At 39.0% G+C, this 20290-nt stretch overlaps 1 protein-coding gene across 2 annotated transcripts in view; it reads right to left on the bottom strand.

Annotated features, from left to right (window-relative positions):
- Positions 1–20290, bottom strand: part of dapk1 (death-associated protein kinase 1) — a 90035-nt gene that overhangs the window by 11311 nt on the left and 58434 nt on the right. For both annotated transcript variants that reach the window (XM_034118523.1, XM_034118524.1), the window contains exons 9-20: positions 17820–17865; positions 17536–17625; positions 16322–16414; positions 13766–13885; positions 12836–12934; positions 12127–12225; positions 10738–10836; positions 10451–10648; positions 9176–9373; positions 7063–7161; positions 3704–3781; positions 1512–1728 (exon numbers count right to left, since the gene is read on the bottom strand). In XM_034118523.1, the coding sequence (XP_033974414.1) occupies positions 1512–1728; positions 3704–3781; positions 7063–7161; positions 9176–9373; positions 10451–10648; positions 10738–10836; positions 12127–12225; positions 12836–12934; positions 13766–13885; positions 16322–16414; positions 17536–17625; positions 17820–17865 (1436 nt within the window). The remainder of the gene's footprint in view (positions 1–1511; positions 1729–3703; positions 3782–7062; positions 7162–9175; positions 9374–10450; positions 10649–10737; positions 10837–12126; positions 12226–12835; positions 12935–13765; positions 13886–16321; positions 16415–17535; positions 17626–17819; positions 17866–20290) is intronic.

Genomic DNA, 20290 nt, shown 5'->3' with positions numbered 1-20290 from the left:
ATTAGTGCTTTCATTTTGATGTGTGAACGGTTTAAAGTGTGGAAAAGTTTTCTGCGATGAAAGTTTTTAAATGTGTCTTGTTTTGAAAATAAACTACAACCAGGTGCTTGCTTTGTTTAACTTTCAGACCATCCATCTTCATGTTCCTGGGGCAGATCCTTGAAAGGGGGGAGGAGTGTTATTGACTTGTTTCCATTCACTCTTCTCTCTTTTTGATACTCTTACGTCACCAAAGTCAGATGTATTAAACACAAATCCTACACAAAGCTTATACACAGGCACAGACAGATAAATGATCAAAATACTGTGCAGCAGACAGATATTCTCGTGTTCTGATTTCTGCAAACGCTTTGAGATGTATCCAATCATTCAGACAATTTGAACAATGATTGTAAATCACTAAAAATACAAATCTTTAACCGTATGCATCTGGAAAAGGCAAGACTTGATTGACCTGAATGTTGTTGATTGATGTGACCGCTGCAGCAACAGCACTGCAAACCTGGCTCATACCGTTTGGTCTTTTTTTTTTCACAATCAAAAGGAATTCTGGGCTTTTGTTTTTGGTACCCTTCCTAAGAATGTAGGGATTTAATTGAAGTCCTGCATCTATATTCTACTGTTTGGGCTTCCAGGAGACCTTGGCACTTTGACTGCCAAACAAGCTGGTATAGTGGAAAATGCATCTTTATTAGCTCGTCGCAGAATCTTACTAGGTTGCAAATCCCCTAAGCCCCTACGGTCCTCTATTTGGCTTAAGGACCTGGTATTCCTTCTCAAACTTGAGAAGATTAAATGTACTCTTCGGTGCTATGTAGACCAGTTCTATAAGTAATATAAGTGCAGAAAAATGAGATATGTTTATATATTTTCAACACCTTTTGATACTTTCTTTTTTTTTGTATTTGCCCTTTTTTTCTATTTGTATTTACTTATTTGTTTTTTATTTTATTTATTTATGTATTTTGTTTTCTTTTTCAGTATGAATAAATGTGTCTTGTATCTCTATGGTTTTTAAAAGAAGGGGTGGGAGGGGATGATTGGGAGTTAAGGGGTGGGGGTAAGATATAAATAAATAAATAAATAAATAAATAAACAAACATACATGACATCTTATCAGCCAGGGTTATACAGTCAATTATTAGAAACAAATATTTTTTAACCACCGCTTTCATTTAGAGAAAGATTTGAAAAAGGGGGATGACATGCTAATGAGCATAAATGAACTATCCGTGGTTACTTTGAAAAAAAATGTTTGCACAAAAATGTCTGAATTAATGGTAAAAACAAATGATTTCAATGAGTGTCCAAACTGTGACAAAAACAGTTGTCGTTTTTCAAGCTTCAAAATCACTTGAAAATGTCAAAAAGGGAAAAAAAACATTAAGTAAAGATTAGAATGAAGTATTCTGGAGTATTTTTGTCAGATGCATCATCCCAGTCCCTGACAGGTGGAATCTTAAATCTTGTGAGGGATTATCACAGCTTCAGCGGAGCGGGTGGTCACCTACCGGCAGGTTTGGAGTGGACCGGGGAGTTTGGGTGGCGGGTTGTATTGGTCATGCGTGTCCTCTTCCTCCTGAAGAAGCTGCGCAGGATGCCACATTTCAGAGACTCCAACAGAGTGCTCTTCCCGGCTCCGGAGTTTCCGAACACCTTCAGCTTGATCCTGGGCTGCACGGTCTGAGTGGGCCGCAGCTGCTGGATGTAGCTTAGCTTGTGGTTGTCCTGACCCCCCAAATAAGAAGAAAAGAGATCATTTAAAACCCACTGACATTTGAGGTCACATTGAGAAACACATGATCTACTGTATGACATGGACTCCCACATGTTTTCATGTCAAGCAGCTCCACAAATCTTCAATTTATCACCTTTTGTTCCACATAGCGTACTGTGTTTTTGAGAAAAGCTTAAACAGACACACTGTAGCATGATCAAGGTTTTACTTGATACTACAGACTTTTAAAAATGTCATTTGGAGACAGTCAGTCAATCCAATATACAACTCTGAAAAAAATTAAGAGAGCACTCCAATTTGTTCTTAAATCTCAATCTCTACATGTATGGCAGCCATTCCAGTGTCTGTTTAATTCCAACACAGAGAAATGTTGTCAGCAGTTTATAGAAGACATTTTTTATTTATTTAACTCAAACACATACCTATAAACAGTAAAACCAGAGAAACTAATAATGGGCATAGAGGAACAACAACTTTGTGGGAGAGAAACTCCCTCTGGAGGGAACTTTGGGATTTTAGCCTTTGCAGACCATTTACATGCACAAAAACACACTACAGGAAAGAGAAACCCAAAATAACCATAATAGGGCCCCTTTAAAATGTAATCGAACCATAACCCTGTACATGACATTAGAAAAATAAAACAGCACACATAGGGGGATCTGTCCGTTGTTTGTTATGCTTGTCAGATAGCTGAAAAATGCAACAGTAACATAAGGTAAGTGCAAATCATCCACAGCGATTTATCTATTTTTCTACTTTGAATAACACTCCCTTTTGGGGTCGATCCTCTTAAATATCATTCGGATCAAAACACTAATCTAAGTTTATCCGTGTCAAAAAATAAAACACACTGTATATAAACAACGCAAGCTATTTTCTGTAATTCTGCCAATTCAACAGATAATATTTGTTAACATGAAAGTCACTTCTTTTTACCCATGCAATAGATGAGTCATATATCAGAAGTGGCCTCGAACAGTGCGAGTGGTAGCGTGGGATATGAAAAGCACTGCCTACTCCCACCTGGGTCGTGTTAACACATTCAATAAATAAAGTTTTAATTTCAATGTGTGTTCAGTTTGATTCACTAATAGCAGAATACAACTTTGTATACGTTTTTTCTGTAAGTGTCACAGGAAGAGAACAGTCTTTTCTTTTTCCTCCCTTGGTTCTTGGGAAGTGAAAATTGGCTCTAAAGCGCCAAAGTGTCTTAATTTAGCCGAGCATATGCACAGGCTGACTTTTCACAGTTGCTGCTGTCACATTTTCACACAGCACATTTTTGCAGGTTTTCTGGGAAAATGGAAGGGAATTTTTGGCTTTAAGTACTCAAACAAATAGATTGAACTGGTGCAAACAGATAGGGCTTAAGTTCAGTTGCTGACTTTTATAAAAATGACTTTTTATCTTTAAAAGAATGATATTCCTCTGCGCTTCCCCAAGTGCTCTTCTGAAAGTCTCTAGCAGAATGTCAATCGCACCTCGTGACCAAAGTGTCCAACTAGCCAGAACAGATCAAATATGAATCAGCAATCACTTATTGCATTGCCTATCTCTTGCCTCAAATGTTTGCTGTATAGCTGTAACATTAATATAACCATAATTATAGCCATAGGAAATCTCACTTGAGTTTAACACTAGAATATTTCCAAAAACACCATTTCTATTGGGGTCTCAGGACTGACTACATTAAAATCAATCAACATCACTGGTATCTGATTATTTAAAATTAGAAACCGGTTTCATACTGTTTTCTTTTATAATCTATTCTACCCGCTTGTGTTGGGAAAAGTGCTGCTACAAAATGTCTAAAAATGGGACGATGCGAGACTCTGGCACCCCCCTGTTGCAGATGTCGCTGCACTGGTACACAAAAAGAGTGAAGAGTGTTTGTGAAACTGGGTTTTGAATCATACAGAGTTCTCTCTCCCCCCCATAACATTTAAAGAATACATCTATTACCTTTTTAAGCTTTCCCAATAGAGAAACGATGAGTTCATGTTGGTCAGCATGAGCCAAATCCTCTGCTGTCTTTCCATCCTGAGAGAAAAAAAGAAAAGGGGATTAACATAGGCACTAGAAATGTTGTGCAACAGATAATCCCTCACATTTTGTTTGTTGTACATGGACACTGAGTGTTTTGATGACATTTCACAAGCCTACAAAAGGCAGCACTTATCACTTATATACAGCCACTAACAATATGGATTAAAAATGAGGGATACAAAATGTAATTCCATACATTCTTCAACATGTCATCACTTGGCGGCTACACTCCCCACTATGCATCTCAACAGCTTCGGTAATCGTTTCTGATGTGTTATGCTAGTAGCAGCTCATTGAGCCTCAAGAGGAGTTTAAAAAAAGTTCCGGTCAATTAAAGTGACAGCTAGATGAACTAGCCAACCAGCTAACGAAATCAACGGCTAGCTCTTGCTGCTCTTAACAACACGGCTAACTAAACAACGTACTGCGAAGAGTTGCCTGGGATGTTTTCAATGGAAAGTTGATTTCATAATTACCATGACTCGGATTCAAGTTACGGTTTCTCTAGAGATACAAAAAACTGATACATCATTTTAGCCATTTAAACGGGATTGACTTTGCTCAGTTAAAGTTGAAACAATTGTGGAGTTGATCTTTAAGCATTGACAATTGATTGCAGTAGTGACACACACATACACACACACTCACAATATGTGCATACTTTCATTCTCTCCATCCAGCTCCACAACTGCCCTAACCTGTTACTCTCGCTCCATTTCCCCCTCCTCACACTGACAGAAACAGCACATTCTCTGTGGGTTTCACGTCTCTTTCAGTCACACGGCCATCTGTCACTGTCCGGCTCTGGCTGCGGCTCCACAGGGACAAACAGCACCGACAGCCTGAAACGCCCACAGAGCGCTGCAGACCGCTGACAATGTTCAACTGAGTTTCTTATGAAAATCATTACTGATTGTTTTATCTAGAAAAAAATCTATAAAGAATACTCGCTGAAGACATTCTCTAGATTGAATTCTTCCAAGTCTTAGGATTTCTTAGCCTCTTTCCTCTCCGAAAAGGTCACCTAATATTAGATGTACTTTTACGATCCCAAAATGGGAAATTGTTTTGTTACTAGCAGCATGTAAACAAGGCATTGCAAAAGAGTTACAAATACAATCGAAAATGAACAGTTCATAAACAGTAGACAGACATCAATAGTATCACTATCAAATGCACACAATAAAATGGACATAATATGTTAGTATGCACTATAACTGACCAACCAACTGCTAAATTAATATAAACACAAGCTACTATTTGAAGTTGCAGTTTTAAATCACAATTTAAAGTACAGTGCGAGTCAAATATGTAGAAATGAATAATCTAGGGTTATCACATGAGAAAAACAGAGTGGAGGTAAAAAACAAAAAGAAGCCTGGAGTTAGCCAGAGGTGAGGCGTTTTACACAATGATGGCTAATAGTATGAGAACACTGACCTATACTTTGTTTGGGTCAGGTACATGTCAGCAATGGGAATGTAAATGAAGTGCAGCTTTAACCCATAGTTGATCACTTTGTGAGATAAACGTGAGAACATTCACAAGACCCACTCTTACAGATGGCAGGGTGTTACGACTATAACTAGCGCTGCTTGGCGACAGGCAGATGATGTGACCGGCTGGTGTTATGCTGGCCACAATATGAATATCTAAATATGATATCATCTTTAATATCCCTGCTTTATAATATCTATCCTCTAAAAGTGTTGAGTTGATTTATAATAAGCCAGAGCAACAGAGGAAGAAGAGAGGAAGGATGACATAAAAGAAGGCGTGCATAACATTCAACATGCCGAAAATATATAGTAATATAAATAAACATTATATATTGAATTAGACTTTTTGAGTGGTTCTTTCAAGGAAATTGCCCTATAAATCAACAAGCACTGATAAACCTGAACAATTGTTTCAAAACGTTTCCGTTAAGCCTATAATTAATATCAATTCGTAATATTTTCAAGTAACATCTGAGGATATCATTGGGAAACCATCAGGACGGGAAGGACCATCAAACGGAGCTAGCCTTGTAATCTTTCAGTGAACAATGACACAAGTTAAGACAGAGGGATTGATACAAATGGAGCCTTGAATGTACTCTATCCTCCCTCAGCCGCGCAACAACAAACGCTGCTGACCGCAGGGCCACTGGACCAGGAATTATACATGTCAGTATGTGCTTTTGCCAGATTAAACATGCATAGCACATCAGCTGTCATACAATATTAAGTACTAGAGAATGCAGAGAGAGAGAGAGTAAAAACCCTGAGCGTTACATCTGACAGTGGAGCCAGATACCCATATTTATTTGCCAGATCAGAGTGATATAAGACCGTCACCATAACCATAATAAAGCTGTTAAGAGACAAGGCAATCGTGTGCAGTTTCTGGTTTCGAAAATGTATTACACAAAGAAATACAAAACGAAGATGTTATGGTGCGGCTTTAAATCGGAATATTTCATTTCTTTGGACCAATGATGAGGAAAGAAGTGTTTTGTCGACTTCTAGGGACATTTAAGGCGAGGCTCAGGATTCAATAGTTTAAAGCAATTCCAGAATCAAAAGACTTTTAAGCTTTAATCCCAAGGAGGTAGATATCTTAGAGAAGAAGAAAGTGCAGCTGATAATCAGGACAGCAGTGCTAATAATGAATTCCTGCAGATTAAACCCAGTTTAAGTTCAAAAGCAGCTTTTCTACTTTATTTAAGGGGGGTGGGGGAGCAAAGTCGTGCTCTGCTGCTCAAGCAGGAAATGATATCTCCCCAACAAATAAGCAATTATCTCAACAAATAGAGAGTAAGATTCTCTGTTTGTATACTGTCATGTATGTTGTTTTTCCATTTTGGTCGACCATGAGAGAAGATCCCAGAGGAAACATTATCAAATCTATCATGGTGGCAAATGCTCTCTACATGCTAATGCATCAGCTCCAAATATAAACTCAAAGTTGAGTTATTGACTTGTGAATGGGAAATGTACATAGTGTGTGTGTTATTCACACACACACTATGGATTGCATTTAAAGAAATGTGGTTTGTGATTTGTTTAGGACTTTGAAAATCAAGCCTGCATGGAACCTTAATGTGGATAGATATTGCAATACTTTAAAGATTTCACGTGAGGTTTACAGTGTCAATCATTGATTCCAGACTCTGACTTTGAACATTGTCAGGACCTAACGTCACATCGCTACTCTCCTCAGATCACATTATAATAAACGGTTAAGATACTAATACTGTAAAGTGAAGGGAAACAGGGAAAAGCCTTAATTACGTTGGTGACGGCGTCAATGTTAGCTCCAGCAAGGCAGAGATGACGGACAACCTCAAGGCTCCCGTTGTTCGCCGCCAGGTGGAGGGGAGTTCTGCCATACTGGATGAAAAGGGAGACAAATATCACAGGAGAGATTCATAGGGGTCCTATTATCAGGGTTCATACACTTTTTCACCAATGATTTTCAATTACTTTTCCATGACCTTTACCTAATTTTCCATGACCAAAAAAAGAACTCTTTCTCAGCGGTACCACTGAAAATGGTTTATTTTAACATGGAACAGGAAAATAAGGTCTGCATATGAAACATGTTGTGCCTATCTAAAACAAATCAAATAGTAGGCTTAGTAGTTTCTACACGCTAAAGCAACTAAAATCTCTCACCAGCAAAATACCTCGACAGTTAAATGCCATTTTACGTTTCATTACTATACGATACAGTATTTATTATCATTATAGTATTACTATTTCGGCGATTAGATAAAATATAAATTATATTTGATGCAACTTTAGTTACATTTCCTTTGGGAAAAATATTGTTTTCCATAGCTTTTCCAGGGCCTGGAATTAGCATTTTGAATTTCCATGACTTTTCCAGGTTTTTATATGTTTTGGTGCATGTAAATGGTCTGCATAGGCTACAATCCCAAAGTACCCTGAGTGAGTTTCTCTCCCACACTCCCCCCTAAAAAAACTATCAATTCCCACTAGAAAATAAGCTTGTTTGAAAGCAGCGTTTCAATCAATACCCTCCTGTTACAACTTGACATTCATCCTGTTTTATTCTGCTGTAAACAGAACAGGAGACATTTCCAATGCCACCCTTCTCATTTTTCTTCCCAGTGTCTGCAGCTGACAGTGAACACAAATCCAGGCACCAAGTCATCAATGTGTGATATGCTGCTTTAGAAAAAAAAAAACCTGAGAATGATGAATAAATCAGAACATCTCCTGGCAGTGCCGTCTGCTCTCGATGCACATCACTTCCCTGAACTATTCTGGGAAAGAAATGTTTCAGTATGCGGAAGGAGATGAGTGGGCTACCATTGTTGGAGAACAGCAATCCCATCGCAGAATACATTAAAATGGATGGCACCAAAATAGAAAGTAAAAAAAGGCAGACTTGTGTGGGAAGTCGTGCCTGGCAGAGATGGGAGCTAGATGGGATCTTCAGTCAAATATAGACTAGGTATGTACTGTCAGAGCTCCTTAAAAAACACTAGTGCACCAAAATAATTATAAATATCAGAATAAAAACCCTTTCCAGCTCAACATCCTGCTCACAGATGGTAAACCTGAGCTGAATTGCAACAACTACCACAATAAAAGGCCTAGATTAAATCTAATTTAAAAGTAATATATTGAAGGGCAAATGTATGAGCCAAGTCAAGATTAGATTTGATCACAAAGAAACATTCCTTATAGATTATAGATTATATTATTTATAGATTATAAATAAATAATTTAGGGTCAAGGGGGTGAGATTAAATAAATGATACTTCTTCTCACTCCTTTTCGAACACTAGATGTGGGACTGTTTATGTTGCTAATACTGTTGTTGTTGTTGTAAATGTCACTTTGTTTTGTTTTCTCTTACATGACTATACACTGCAACATTTTTTGTTTTTGTAATTATTTATTTTACTTGTTCGAAATAAAATGTATCAATCAATCAATCAATCCTCAGGCTGTGTGTGAAATCCCTTTAATCTCTTTGCTTTCTCTGTTTGGCCTGTGATTAGCTTTAGCTTAACCTGCATGGAACAGCTAACAGTACATGGTCAAAGGTTTGTGGCTGTTTAAACACCTCATTTCTAAACCATGGCCATATTTCTGCAGCTGTTACAGCCCAAACTCCTTAGACAAGGCTTAGAAAAGGAAAAGGCCCCTTTAAAATATTTGCTTGTTTTACATCAAAACTCTAAACCTAAGTTATTCCCACCAAGTACATTTCTTCTGCTAAAATTAATGTTATGTAATGTTATTACTTTGAGAGGTGGAAATCTCAAAATGTTGCTAGAAAACATTTTCTTCCTCAAATGTAAGTGAAATTACCCTTTTTTTAAATGATATGTAGGTTATATTGGTGTGGTGGGCACTGGTTTATCCTCACCTTATTGGGGAGGTCGAGGCCAGCTTTGGCGCTGCATATCGCCGTGACAATGGGCAGGTTCCCGTCCTTACATGCAATGTGCAGCGGCGTGTTGCCATGGCGATCCTGCTGGTCCAGGTGGCAGTGGTGTCTGAGGAGGCAGCGGACCACGTCAACCTGACACCTCCGTACGGCCAGGTGGAGCGCTGTGTGGCCGTCCTGGACACACACACACAAAGTAAATCCTCCAGACTCACAATATTAAATATGTTTGCATTCAGACTCGTTAAACCAGGTTCAAGGCCCTTCCTTCTTTCTTTTTTTGGTTACAATTGTTGCCTTTATTAGAGATCACACAGGAAAGAGATCAACAGTAAACAGGGTTACAGAGAACAAAGATTCCTAGCTAGAGTTGAACTGGGGATGTTGCAATGACATGGTCAGCGTGTCAGATCTGTGTGTCATCCAGATGTTCTGCCTTTTAACTCTAGGTTGGTAATGCTCTTGAGGCCGTATTGAGTTAGTATCATGGTCAAAGTACTGTTGGTGTAGGTATCTACATTTAAGGTTGATGTGCTTTTATTTATTATGTGGTATTTGTTATGTATTATTGGTGGTGGGCGTGCACTTGAGTTTGTGGTGGAGTAATTGGTTGTTTAACCTGGCTGCACTACATGCTCACTGTCTTTTTATAGAAACAGAGGGGGTGAGTCGGGAGGCAAAACTTTCCGTTGACTGCAAATGTATACCCCAGTCCTGCAACAATTTTCCACTGCAATATCCTTAACCATCAATGGCATCCGTCATCACACTCAAAGTAGTTGGTAATCTGATATATTATATTTTTGCTTGTTTTTTCCTGCAATAAACGGTCAAACGAAACGGAAGGAGTAAAGCACAGTTGGAGCAAGTCAAAGTGTTTATCTTCCTGTACTTAACACCTATTGACCTTTTTTTTTATTTTGGACTGCCTATAGCCGCAATAGTTTGTCTTTCATTGGTCCCGACCTGTCTTTTTCTTATTTGTTTTTCCCTTTGGAACACAATTGTATCTTCTTGGACTTAATGTGGTTATCTATTCATCTTTATTTGGGGTATAATTGAAAGAAGCAAATGGGAGGAATCACTGAGATGGACTAAGGCATCGAAAAACCTGGATTCGTGACATGAAAAAGGGATAAAATATTTTTTGATTTGCCCAACTCATTGTATCTTTCTAATGAAGAAATCAGCGAAAAAACAGGGTTATTGTCTTCGCATTGCTATTAAAGCACAATAAGTTGGAGTTCTGATCACCTTGTCTGTCGCCCCTAGATCGGCCTTGTGCTCCACCAGGCACTCCACTATGTCTGCAAAGCCCCGAGCAGAGGCTGTCAGCAGCGGACTCTCCCCCTCGCGGTTCTTAGCGTCCACGTGGCAGCCTGCCTGGCAGAGAGCACGAGCAACTGGGGAGTATCCGTGCCACGAGGCGCAATGCAGCGGGGTCTCCTGCTCCTGGAAACGTAGAATGCAAAAGAATAAATGGTGCTTTTGGTTGAAGAAAAGTCATTGTGTCATTTTGCTGTATGTGAAGATGTGCTTACCCGGTCAGAAAGGTCGGGGTTGGCTCGGATGGTGCACAGATAGCTCACCACATCCACGTTGCCATAGCGCGCCGCCACGTGAAGAGCAGTCTCCCCTGACTGGAGGACACAACAGAGAATTAACATCAAAAACACATCAGCAGTTATTGTGAATGTATGTCTCAGAGTAACTACAACTGAGAATAAAAAAGAATACTTTCATGTGGAAAAATACTTCCGAGAGGTGACTTTCAAGGATATGATGAAAAACTTCCACTCAAACAATGCATTTAGATTTTCCCTTCCTGAGTGCGCAGACATCAGACTTTGGAAATCGATCCATGAGCTTTAACATTATGGCTGCCGGTCAGAGGGGAAGCTTGTTAGCAGAGAGGCTGCTTATGTGAAATGAAACCTAAGATGCCGAGTTGTAGATAGGAAAGTGAACAACTTCAAAAAGCATCTAACAGTGCTGCAGTGATTAAGTCTTTTTGTAGGATGGATGCATGCTAACAAAAGCAATGGCCTTTTCTGCATTTTGGAATATTGCAGAAAATAAGATCTGTCGCAAAGACACACTTATGATACTTAAGCGTGATGATACAGCTAATGTTCGGCGTGATTACGTTTATTAATCTCATTAAGTTACTTGTTAGCAAACGTCGTTTTTTTAAGACTCAAAAGCTTTTGACATACACTAGTGGGGTATTTACTGAAGTATTTTATGTCGTAGAACAAAACGTGAAACATTGTTAACTACAGATCTTATTTCAGGACTCTAGCTAAAAAACACATTAAAAAAAACTGTTGATTTAGAAAAAGGGGAACCGGATGTGAGAAAATGCTACAGCTAATTTGGGGGATTTAATAAAAGCACAGAAGCTCCATTAGACGATTTATTGGTCACACACATCCACCTCAGCTTGTGATTAAGGGGATAAAGTGTAATAAAGTAATATGAAACTTTAAAGACCCTCTTCTTCAGTGTTTGCAGAGAAAAGAAGACACCACCGGTGGGAACAAATAATTAAATAATTTGTGGGAAGATGCTTTTAGGATTCCATCTGCCCAAGCCATCTCTGTGATTGTGGCTACACCGGCATCAAAAGCAAACACACACACAAAACCCATCTTTCTCAGCAAGACCTGTTTCTATGGCAACAGCAAATAAGCTGATAAAATGCCAGAGTAACTGGTTTTCTCCCCAGGTGCTTCTTGTGGTGAGTGTGAATTTTGTGTGTGTGTGTGTGCATGGGCATTTCGGAGAATTAAAGTAATGCTTCTCAGGAGGTTTGATGGGTAGGAGTGTGTAAGTAATTGCTGATGGATAACAAGAGTATGTTGAGTAGTAGTGAGAATGTATACGTGCGTGTGTGTTTTGAGAGGGAGGAAGAATGGCACTTGATTCACCTTATCTTGGACATCCAGAGGACATTTCTTTTCATGGAGGAATTTCAGGGTCTCCACGTGGCCATGTCTCGCTGAGTAGTAGATAGCGTTGGCTCCACTCTGAAGGTGAGAAAGAGAACATTTCAGGATTTATCCCTGACCTATACGAAGAAAATCACGCTCCCCGGGAATCTGTCTGCAGCCCGATGATATGAACACATCCTTCTAAAATACTGCACAGCATGTTTTTCATTTAAAGGATGTGCTAGCATCCTGCTTTCCCAGGAAAACTACCAGCCCTGCACTCTTCAACTTGCTGTTTATTAGTGACTGTTGAAAAGAAACCTGTTAGAAATGTGGTGATGTGTCAGTAATTTGCACATACACACAACTTCTATCACATAAAAGAAGCATCATTTTCAAAAGAAACATATTCATATACATTTTTGAGTTGTTGAATTTAACGTTTTTATGAGAGAAACATCTTTAGTTGCTGCCCCTCTGGTACCGTCACCAAAAACATTTCAATTACTAATGTTGTTCTTTCATAATAACTAATAACAAGTATTAATAGTGTAGATAGCCCCCGTCATAATCAAAATGACAGTCTGTCACATTTTGTCTGCCTTCATTACTGCAGCTCTGACGCCTTTCATGGATGTCTATTAAGTGTCTCCCCATGGGGCTGTCATAGCCTCACTGATTGGTCCTAACAGATTTCAGTCTTTACCTTGTCATTGGCCTGGATCTCTGCACCTTTCCTCATCAGCACCTCAAGGATCTGAACGTTTCCACAGCCGGCAGCAATCAGAAGGGGAGGCGTCCCGTGCTGCAATGCACACCCACACACATGTACTTTTGAGTTTTCAGCTACCAAGATGTGTTTGTGTTGATTTAACATCAGCTGAATGGAGCTGCATACTTAAATCTGACAGCATAATTACACTCAATAGAATATGGGGAAATAGGCTGATTTTCTTTTTGCAGGGTCCTTAATATTTAGAAAGTATTGATGTGTTTTTAAAAAGTTGGAAACACAAGCTTAGGAAAACGATAAGGAGAAAGAAAATGGCAAGATGTCGATTTTCTGGCCTTTAAGCTAGGGCTGTAATGCTTCCATAATCTTCCACATTTTAAGTCAAATGTCAATATGTATTGAAAAAAGATGCGTGTAATCATTTCCAAATCTAGTTTTCTGCTTTAATCCATATTTGTTGGCGTTTAGAAAAACAACACTGTCACTGCTGACAGAAGACTTGCCCGAACAAAGGGAGGGAAGCACCTGTAGCTTTAAATAAAGTCTCTCCTTATCTTTGACCGACTTACATGATCACAAGCTTCAAGAGCTTTCTAGCTTTTATGATCAGAAACACTCACATTCTCTCCCTAAAAAGAGGCCGTTACACTGGACTTCCTGACAGATAGAAAGACGCTCGCCCAATCAGCGACCTTAGTGACGACGCTGAACTGAAGTCTGTGTGTGTGGGAAAGTGAGCTGTGCTGCATACTGTTATAGACATGGCTTTTCTTAAAAGACTAGTTCCAAAAATCCAGATTTTCGGAGAATTGGAGGAAAAAAGGAAATATTTTGTCACAAATGATTAAGCATTATTAAAAAAACAGGGTTCATTGAGTATAATGTATTTTTATTTATAGTCACCTTGTTGGGCTGGTTGACGTCGTAACTGTTCAGGGAGCTGAGCAGATGCTGCAGGCCGGGCACGTTGTCGTCGTTTATGGCGTGGATGATGGCCTTCATCACAAAGGAGTCTTCCTCGTCCTAGAGTGGTGGGAAAGACAGTTACTGTTCTACTGTTCACAGGATGATGACCTAATCCTGCAAACATTAATCCTGTGAATTCTTGCCATCACATGCTTCCCCCCTCCCTAAGTCTCTCTTTCATCTCCTTCTCATGCGTGAAGACACACGGAAACAAACTTTCATTTTGCATCTGCAGTTCAGGTTTGAAATATATCATGGTATTTCTTTATTCTGTTTGTGACATGTGATCCGATAACCTTCAGTTTGGTGGACACAGGAATCAGCTGTGACGCTCTGCTGCATAAAGAGACGAGGAGGAGAAAGGCAGCGAGGTGAGGTGGAGAAAGGAGAGGAGGAGAGGCTCATGTGGGGTCTGTTCTGCCAAGCATGACACTCCCGCTACATTCCTCGACATAACCTCCCTGCTGGGGGAGCCATGACTAAACCACCCGAGAGGGAAGCAGACATAGCGCAGATACGTACGAGCAGCAAACTGCCTGCTGGGGATTAAATAGAACAGACTTGCTTTGTTGGAAAATTCACCAGGAAATGAAAATAGCCATCCTGATGTTGCATTTACACGTATCAAACAAGAAAAACAAATGTACACGATAAACACTGAATAAAATATTTTTTCAGCTTAGGGTGAACAGTTCCTCCAGAGAGGGCAGTGAGCAGACGATGGTCTTCTGGCCCGTGTTGAGGACCCTCTTAAGAGCTTTCCTATCCATCTCTGAGTAACTGACATACCATGTAGTGACACAATATGCCAGCACACTCTTGATTGAGAAGTTCTCCTGCACTTTGATTTTTCTGATGATCCTCAGGGAGGTGGAGTCCCTCCTGTAGCTTCTTAACTACGGTGGTGGTGTTAGTAGACCAGAAGAGATCCTCAGTAATGTGAGAACCCAGGAGCCTGAAAGCTGGTTCCATTTCCACACAGTCCCCGTAAAGCTTATCAACGCGTCGTCAGGGGTTTTCACCTTCTGATAATTGCAATTTGTGATGCAAGATGGAGGGTTTTATAAATAAGTGATGCGTTATATTTAGTAGGGAATGAACAAAGAAGCAAGATTTTCTTCTTCTAAGGAGAAGGGAATGACATCTGGAAAATACAGATGTGGTCTCGGACAAATAAAGGAAAATAGGGCTGGCATTCGGAATGAGTCATGCTCTTATGTCCCTCAAAAAGTTATTTTTAAAATGTTTTGTAAAAGGTCATTAAACCTTATAAGCTTGCTACCTTAGCAGGATAACATCACAAAACATTCTCATAGCACCCAGTCATTAAATTCTCTGTCAGTTTCTCTCGCTATTGTTTTGTCTTGCAAAGATAAGTCGATTGAAATAAACATATTTTATAATTCAGACATAATAAATTGAGCCACAATAAAAAAAGAAGTAGCCACTTGTCACCGATTGTGTTTTGAAATCATATCACATTTTTGCTCACCTACACTTTGACACATTTACACTGATAGCCTAAACAATGAATAATAAATAGTGTTATTGTCTTATTCTAATTTAGCCTGTTTTTGTTGTAATCAACATGTCAATTCACAATATGTTTATTTTTCACTATTTCTTGATGGTTTTAAAGTTCTTTGAATTGCCTTGTTGAAATGTTTGTGAGTCGCTAACGCAAACAAATTCTTAGTTGAAATCGTACAGAGTGCTCGATGCGCTGTTCTGAACCCACCTCTGAGTAGAGCCTTTAAGTAAAGCACTTAACCTTTGATCTGCTTAGCCAATACAGACAAAAGATCTTTTAGCAAGCTTGTACTGCTGCAGTTCTGTTAGAGGTCTACTGGGGGCGCTCACTTCTACCTGTGCGTACTTGTGACATGAGGAAGTTGCTGCTTTGAGGAGGAGAGAGGCCTGGGCCTGCTTGTTAATGATTAAGCCTCTCTCAGTGTTTGCATCTCAAAGAGTTGGTATCAATGTAAAGATACACACATAAAGCTCTCTATCACCATTTGTGTACAAAAGCAAAACAAACCGCCTTGTACAGTCACACAAGTTTCCCTCTCACATTCCAATAAGCTCAACCAGGTTACGCACACAGAGAAATTCCAACAATTCTACAAGCACCTGACCTGTGGGAAACGAGGAACAGATCAATTACATGTCGGGGCTCAAGATTCTCAGAGAGATTGTCGAGTTAGAAATACCAGAGCTGTAACTGAGAGCTCCGGGTCCTAATAGTAAAATGCACTTTAATAAAAGCAATGTGAAACTCATTTAGCTGGCCTGTTAATGATATAAATGAAAGGACAGGACTGCAGAGATAAAAGTGTTTCTGATTTAAGAGTTTTACAAAATGTGAAGCATTTATGGTGTTAATTGCTGCAAACCTGATAAACCTAATGATCAAGATCTTTGCTGCATGTCGCCTCCTTTAACGTCTTGTTGTACAGTCAACGCACAAATCAGAAGCAGATCTCCAGGTCTTACCAACGTGTCTTCACTGCGCGCCACACTCATGTTGCTTCTGGACAGGAAGGAGCGTGACAGGCGGTTGCATAAGGAGATAAGTCGGACGGATTGCTGGAAAAGACAAGAAGAAGAATAGAGTTCATGAATGAGCACAACTGGAGGATGTCAATGTCAAGTCACGTTCAGGGACCAGGAATAATGTTCTGCTCTATAAATTCACCTTAATTACTTAGCTCATTGTGATTAACACTCTTAGGTGACTTGACTCTTTATCAGGCCACACATTGTTAAATCGAATGTTGTGGTGTACAGAGTTGGTGCACTTTTTTTCTCAAGGACCAGGTGAGGCAGGCAATTGTACAAACACACCTGAAACATCCATTCAGACGGGTAAAACATGCTGAATATGATAAAGTTATCTGAAACAAACAAGGGCTACTTGCAGAGGTCAGTCTGTTAGTGGCCAACAACATCCAAAAATTATTAATGCCCAAATCAAAACTATTATAGTTAGTCAAACATTAAACATTATTCTATATTGGTTTCTGAAAAGAAAAAAAATGTCCTTTTTATTTATTTATCTATTTAATGGCACTCTAAAATGTATCTCACTAATCCTGGTTGACTTAATGACTTAGATATTAAACTGAGCTAGGGATAATGTTCTAAATCATTTAAAAGCTGATGTTAAAGCTACTAGCAATCATTGTATGTTCTTTTGAGAAATGGATGTCTTGAATTAGACTTTATTTGCAGTATTTCTGACGTAAAATCAATAAACCTTTTTAAATCTCACTTAAACAACAATGTTTATATCTATGCTTTGTCATGTTCTGGTTGTCAGTTTTACGTGTGGAGGGAAATAAACTCAAAGTTGAATAACGGGTTACAGAAAAAGCCAGTAGCTTCCAGTGTGGCGCTCTGGAGCATGAAGACGGAGACATGGCATGACAGCTTCGCCAAAACACCGCAGATAAACAATCCCTTGATTCCTTGCAGGCTAAGAGGCAAAGCTGGGTCAGCCGTGACGGACCGAAACAGACAAGGAGACGACCGCTGAAGCGAAGCTAGCAGAAAATGTGTTTGCTATGGCGATGCTGCAGCAGATGTAGTGACAACATCTGAGGAGGGGTTTTATGAGCTTTTAACGTGTAGTGCTTTAGGGATGTAATCAGCGACTGGGTCAATGTTCTTGTTTTTCCAGAAGTTTGAGAAATAAATAAAACACTTACTTTCCATTTTCTCCGAGCTGCAAACTTCTTGAACTTCTCCATGTTGACAGCCGACTCCTTCCTGCTCAGTGCTTGCTGGGTGTCTTTTGGCTGATTCCACAAACACAAGGAAATGTATCGAGAGAAACAAGTTTGTGAGAATATTTTTGGCAAGACACATTTGGTAAAGAATCAGTCAATAGAGGCTTGGCAACATCCGGCTTACAAACCCAGACCATCTTAAATATGCTACAGAATGAAAAAGGATACATTTAACATTGAACAGAAAATAAAAAGGCTCCAACCTTGATCCAGGGGTGCAGGAGGCTGTCCTGAATCGTCATTCTCTTTCTGTGAAGAACAATGATACACATATTAGGAGACAGAGAATATTTACGGGATCTCTTAAGATATGTTGCACTTTATAGTATTATAATATACAGTATATTTATTTTGCACAACTTTACAATTCCCGGACAACAAGCCCTCCTTTCCCCGCTGTATTCATCACTTTTTAGTGTCAACCTGGTTTCCGTTGTGTTTTGAGTTTCTTGCAACGTTTTGTGTTTGCAACGTTTTTGTCAAGTTGTTGAATGTTTTCTAAATGCTGCCCATGTGTTGTCAAGTTGGTGAACATGTTCTTCATATGCATGTGTTTTGGCACATTTGTGTTTTTAAATTTACATCGTTTTAAAAGCGCAGCAGGTTTCCTAATCTAAGTGTTTTCGGACGTAATTAGTACTATTAGTGGTTTTTTTTTGGACGATATGTTTTTGTTTTTACCAAGCACACATCTGTATTTTGGGCCATTGAAGCATGTTCACACGGGTCGGTCATCTTAAATGAAGCCGCAGATACACAGAGGTCATATAGTTATTTAGGCAGATAGAAATGCCTTAGTCACAGATGTCATTGTAAAACAACAATTCCAACAAATCAAGTGTTGGATCAGGATTTAAACTAAGTCTTCAAAAAAAACGTGCTAGTGGATTAGGAAGTCTCCACACTTGCCTTCCTCAAGGTGTCCTGATACACCATTTCTATCTATCAAAAGTAAATGAAACAGATTTTTTTTTAATGCAACATACCACACATGGATGAGGGTATATACATATATTTTCAAAATAGTTCAAGCAAACCACTGGTTGTCAGGAACACCAGAAGCATTCCTGTTTTTAGTCTTCATCATGTCAATAAGATTGATAAATAACATGTATTTTTATGCAACCATCTTCCTGTTCAAAGTCAGAGAGATTAAAGGGATTACTAAACACAGACAGCAAACACAGCTGTGAGCAGAGGGATTAACATAAGCGTCAGGTTTAAAAAAAATGTTTTTATGCAGTTGTGAGACAGCGATATCAGATTAGGACAATATATCATAGTCATAATGACTTACAATTTAGAGAATTAGTTGCAATTTTCAAAGTTATTTCTGTTTTTAGAGTATCTAAATCAAAAACTGTGTAACAAAAATGCAGCGCCCTAATTCATTGTAATGGGGCCAAATGGATGACACAACAGAATCTGTCAGAAAAGTGTACTGTCATCCGATACTGTAATACTATAAAATAGGTCATAAGCCATCAAACTCAAGGATTTATAACTTAAAGTGGATATTGTGTATTGTGTAACAACAATCGCTCACCAACACTGCCAAAGAATGTTATCACATTGTTATGCGTACATTTATACAAAACAGGGTTAAGTTGCCTTGAACTGGCTATCATCTCTAAACTAATAATTTAGCTAATTATGCCAGAAGAAAATACTTTTTTCGATGCCATATTATTATATTCAATGATAATTGAATTGGTACTTACTAGAAATGTTCTAAATGAAACGTAATGTGATGACCTCATGTTTTGTTCTATATTGCCCTTAGTTGATCTTAAACCTCTCATTTCCTATGTGAAACTCTTGGTTCTCTTTAACAGCATGCCAAATGAGGTACCGAGACATTCATCAAAAGTCACATGACAAACTGTTTCGGCGGGTTGAGAAAATATCTTTATTTAAGAGCCTAGACTTTGCTATTGGTGGTAGACATTTTAAACAAGATTTATTCTAAAGTTGTGACAAAATCAAACAAAATATTTTTGATTTTCAAATCAAATTACGAGATATTATATTCACACCACTAGTTCTTCCCATAAGTACTTAAATATTATCTTCTTTTAGGTTTCTATTTTTTCTGATCGCCTTGCATTCTCGTGATGTGTGTATATAAATATATAACAGCCAATCTAGTGTACCAGTCCTAGTGGTGCGGTTGAATGTGCATCACTGCAAACTGACTATAAAAACAACAATGCATTGTTTTGTAAAAGTTTTAGTTTGTTCAACGAAAGCCAACACAACCTTTAAGGAAACTGGTGCGGTTCCAGTTCACACACCACTTCCTCCTGTGGACATCTGTTCAATCCAACATCCCTGTCTCTAACTGACGCTGTTCTGTGTTTACGCACAGACCTGAGCTGAAGTAAAAACCCACCAACCCCCTCCTCTGACTGACGTAACAGGGCACTTCGTCATAGTGTCTTTCCTTATTTGACATGAGAAAATGTACCATATGTATTGCTCAATCACAGTGATTGTGCTGCTGCAGTCCACTGTCACAGTGAACATGATGAATGTGTGTGTTCTCAAGGGAGCCTTCATTACTCTTCCTGCCAGCCCAGTGGATCCATGTCTGCTAACGGTGTAGATCAATTAAGAGCCTTTCCGCTTTGATAAACTCCACGTAGGATTTCTCAAAGTCAGTCCCCTCTTGTCG

Source organism: Trematomus bernacchii, unplaced genomic scaffold, assembly GCF_902827165.1.
Source record: "Trematomus bernacchii unplaced genomic scaffold, fTreBer1.1, whole genome shotgun sequence".
NCBI lineage: Eukaryota > Metazoa > Chordata > Actinopteri > Perciformes > Nototheniidae > Trematomus > Trematomus bernacchii.
This window is presented reverse-complemented; position numbering and strand designations above follow the sequence as displayed.